Genomic DNA, 3,095 nt, shown 5'->3' with positions numbered 1-3,095 from the left:
CCTGTTCGCCGTCGCGTACTTGTTCTTCCCAAAGGCCGGCACGGCGACGCCCTTGGCCTGGCAGAGGCCGCCGAGGCTGTCGAGGCAGGCGAGGACCTTCTTCATGTTGTCGCCCTGGTAGAGGTCGTTCGCCGAGAAGCAGTCGGCGCGCGGCATGCCCAGCGCCTCGCACCCGCGGAGGAACATGCCGATGTTGTCGATCTGCTTGAACGCGAAGGAGCCTGCGCGGGGGGCGGCGCGTGAGCCAGGGGCGCGAGCTCGCGAGGGGCACTTCAAGTACACGTCACGATCCCCTCGGCGCGCGCGGAGGAGCCGCGCGCGGCGGCGGCGCGCGGCGGCGGCGCGATGCGTGTGCCGACGGCTCGGAGCGACGGCGCGGCGCGCGCGCGACGGCGCGACGCGTTGCGAAGGGCGCGGGCGCATACCCTTGTTGATCTTCTTCACGCTCCCGGGCTGGATCACGTTGATGAGCTTGCAGAGCAGCACCTGCGCAGCGGCGGCGCTCGAGGCGACCGTTGGGGCGCGCGTCGACGCCGGAAAGGCGCCCCATCCTTCAGGTTCGCCTGGAACGACAGGGACGCGTCGAACTGGACGCCCAGCACCGCCTCGATCCAGGCCTGCGTGGCGGCCTCGTCGTCGAAGGCCGACATCGTCTACCGGATTCTTCCTCCTCCCTGCCACAAGCGGCCAAAGTCCGTCGCCGAAGCCCGCTGCTGTTACCGTCGCTGCGGCGGCCTGCACGCCGCACTGTCCCGCAGTGCGACGACGCCAGACGCCATGTCGGCTGGCAATGCTCTCACGAGCTGGCCGCGCCACGATTGGCAGAGGATTCGCCGAGCCATCGTGATGAGGTTTGCCGCTGCCCCATGTTTGGGCCAAAAGTATCTCAAAAGTGCCACAGGAGTGAGAGGCTTGAGCTGCAGCTCGCCGCGAGGAGAGCGCCGCGCAGCGCAGCGCGCGGCGCACACACCGCCTGCGCACCAAAAACACGTGCGCGCATCATGTCGTCGCTGCTCTCGGACGTGAAGATCCAGCGCGAGATCACGGCGCTCGAGCGCGCGTCCATCGAGTTCACGAACGCGTTCAACAAGAACCGGCCGACGCTCGCGGGCTTCGCCAAGTGCGCCGACGTCGCGGAGCTCCACGTCGTGCGCGACGGCTTCTACCTGGGCCTCGGCAGCGAGCTCTGCGCGGCGGAGTACGCGCCCGTGAAGCGGGCCGTGATCGAGGACTTCCGCGTCGCCGCGGCGGCCGGGACGGCCGGCGGCTTCCGCCAGACCGTCGAGTCCGCGCGCGGCTGCGAGGGCTGGCCCGCGTTCCGCGACGCCGTCTTAGCCAAGGCGGCCTACGTCGACAGCGACCTGGAGAACATGTGGCTCGCGCTCGAGCGCGGGCGCCTCGAGTGGCTCGCGGCGGCCGCCAACGCGCACGCGCTCAAGGTCACGCTGCGCGACGCCGTCGCGGCCGACGGCAACGGCGCCGGCGACGTGAGCGACGCGAAGATGGTCTGGATCTACGCGCTCTGCCGCAACGTGCCCGCGACGCGCGACGCGGCGGCGGCGTGGGCCGCCGCGTGCGGCATGGCGGACCCGGCCCAGCCCCTCCGGGGCTACGCGGCGGCCGAGTGGGACCCGCGGCGGCCCGAGTGGCGGCCCCTGGACGTGGGCGCCCAGGACGCCGCGGACCGCGGCGGCGCGAACCTCGAGGACGCGTGGCGAGCATAACGTCCGGAGTCACAACAGGCGGGTTACCCGACGGTCACGCGGATGTTGACCTTCTCCTCGCAGGACATGCCCATGTCGTCGAGGTCGTCGTCGGCGAGGTGGCTCAGGTCCGAGACCTTCCGTGCGCCGAGGAGCATGATCGCGGGCGCGTACTTCCCCAGGTCCCGCGCCTCGAGCCAGTGCTCGAGGTTCGACCGCCGCGGGCGCGGCGGCGACGCCGCGGCGGGGTCCGGCGCGGCGGCGGCGTCCTCGCGCGCGCGCGCGGGCGCGGCGGCGTCGTCGCTCGGCGCCTCGTCGTAGAGGGACCAGGCGCGCCACCGCGGCGACGGCGGCGCGTCGCCCGGCGGCGACGCGGGCGCGTCCACGTCGCTCGCCTCGCGCGGCGCGACGTCGCCGGCGGCGCGGGCGTGCAGGTCCCTCGAGGACGCGCCGCTGTCGCAGGAGCCCGACGACGGGCACCGCTTCACGAGAAAGTGCGGGCTCGACGGCGAGTCGGGACGCTGCCGCCCGGAGACGGGCACCCAGCCGCCGACGAGGTAGACGGGCTCGCTCGGCGACAGGCGGCCCGAGGACTCCTGGAAGGAGTCGTCGCCGAGGGACTCGTCCGGGGGCTCCGAGCCCTCCGTCTCCTGGAAGCTCTCGCCGTCGTCGAACGACGGCGAGGCGCCGTCGGCGACGCCGAGCGGCGGCGCGGGCGCGCCGCCGGAGCAGTACTCGAGCAGCGGCGAGATGACGCGGCGGAGGGGCCGCGCGCGGTCCGCCGGCGAGCTCGGCCGCCGCCGGCTCGAGATCTTCGGCTCGCGCGGCGCCTTCTCCGGCAGGCAGCGCAGGGCCTCGGGCAGGCGCAGGGGCTCCTCGATCTTCACCTGCCACGCGTGCGGCGGCACCGTCGCCCGCGGGTCCATGGCGGCTCGGGGAAGCCGCCGGCCCGGGAAGCCGCCCGGCCCCGGGCGCGCGAGGCAGCAGCCCCGATCGCAGCCTTCGTTCGGGCGGCCCGTTCAAATGCTTCACTCGCTTCATTGCCGGCAAACTTCGACCTCGGGCGGGCGAGAAGCGCTGGGGCCCGCCGAGCGGGGCAGCCCGCCACTGTTGCGCCATGCGCTACGAGGTCGTGGCGCGGAAGGGCCTCCTGCTCCGCGAGGGCTACGCGACGGACAGCGACAAGGTCTGCGAAGCGCGCAAGGGGTCGTTCGTGGTGGCCCTGGGCCCGCAGCGCGACGTCGGCGGCGTCTGCCGCCTCGAGGTCGTGACGCCGGAGGGCCTGCGGGGCTGGTGCAGCCTCAAGGCGCAGCTCCTGGCGCCGCGCGACGACGGCGAGCAGCCGAGCGCCGAGGAGGCCATGGCCGAGCTCGTCGTCGCCGCGCTGTCGTC

At 73.7% G+C, this 3,095-nt stretch overlaps 1 protein-coding gene across 1 annotated transcript; it reads right to left on the bottom strand.

The window, feature by feature from the left end:
- Nucleotides 1-57: 57 nt before the first annotated feature.
- Nucleotides 58-486, bottom strand: AURANDRAFT_7830 (hypothetical protein; the record flags this gene model as incomplete). Its single annotated transcript, XM_009044405.1, has 2 exons — nt 58-221; nt 426-486. Coding segments are annotated over 2 exons (225 nt in total), but the record flags the coding sequence as incomplete, so codon positions are not given.
- Between the last annotated feature and the right edge of the window lie 2,609 nt (nt 487-3,095).

The sequence above is a fragment of the Aureococcus anophagefferens genome (genome assembly GCF_000186865.1).
Source record: "Aureococcus anophagefferens unplaced genomic scaffold AURANscaffold_300, whole genome shotgun sequence".
In the NCBI taxonomy this organism is placed as follows: Eukaryota; class Pelagophyceae; order Pelagomonadales; family Pelagomonadaceae; genus Aureococcus; species Aureococcus anophagefferens.
The sequence above is the reverse complement of the archived record's forward strand: the minus strand, read 5'-3'. Positions and strand labels throughout refer to the sequence as shown.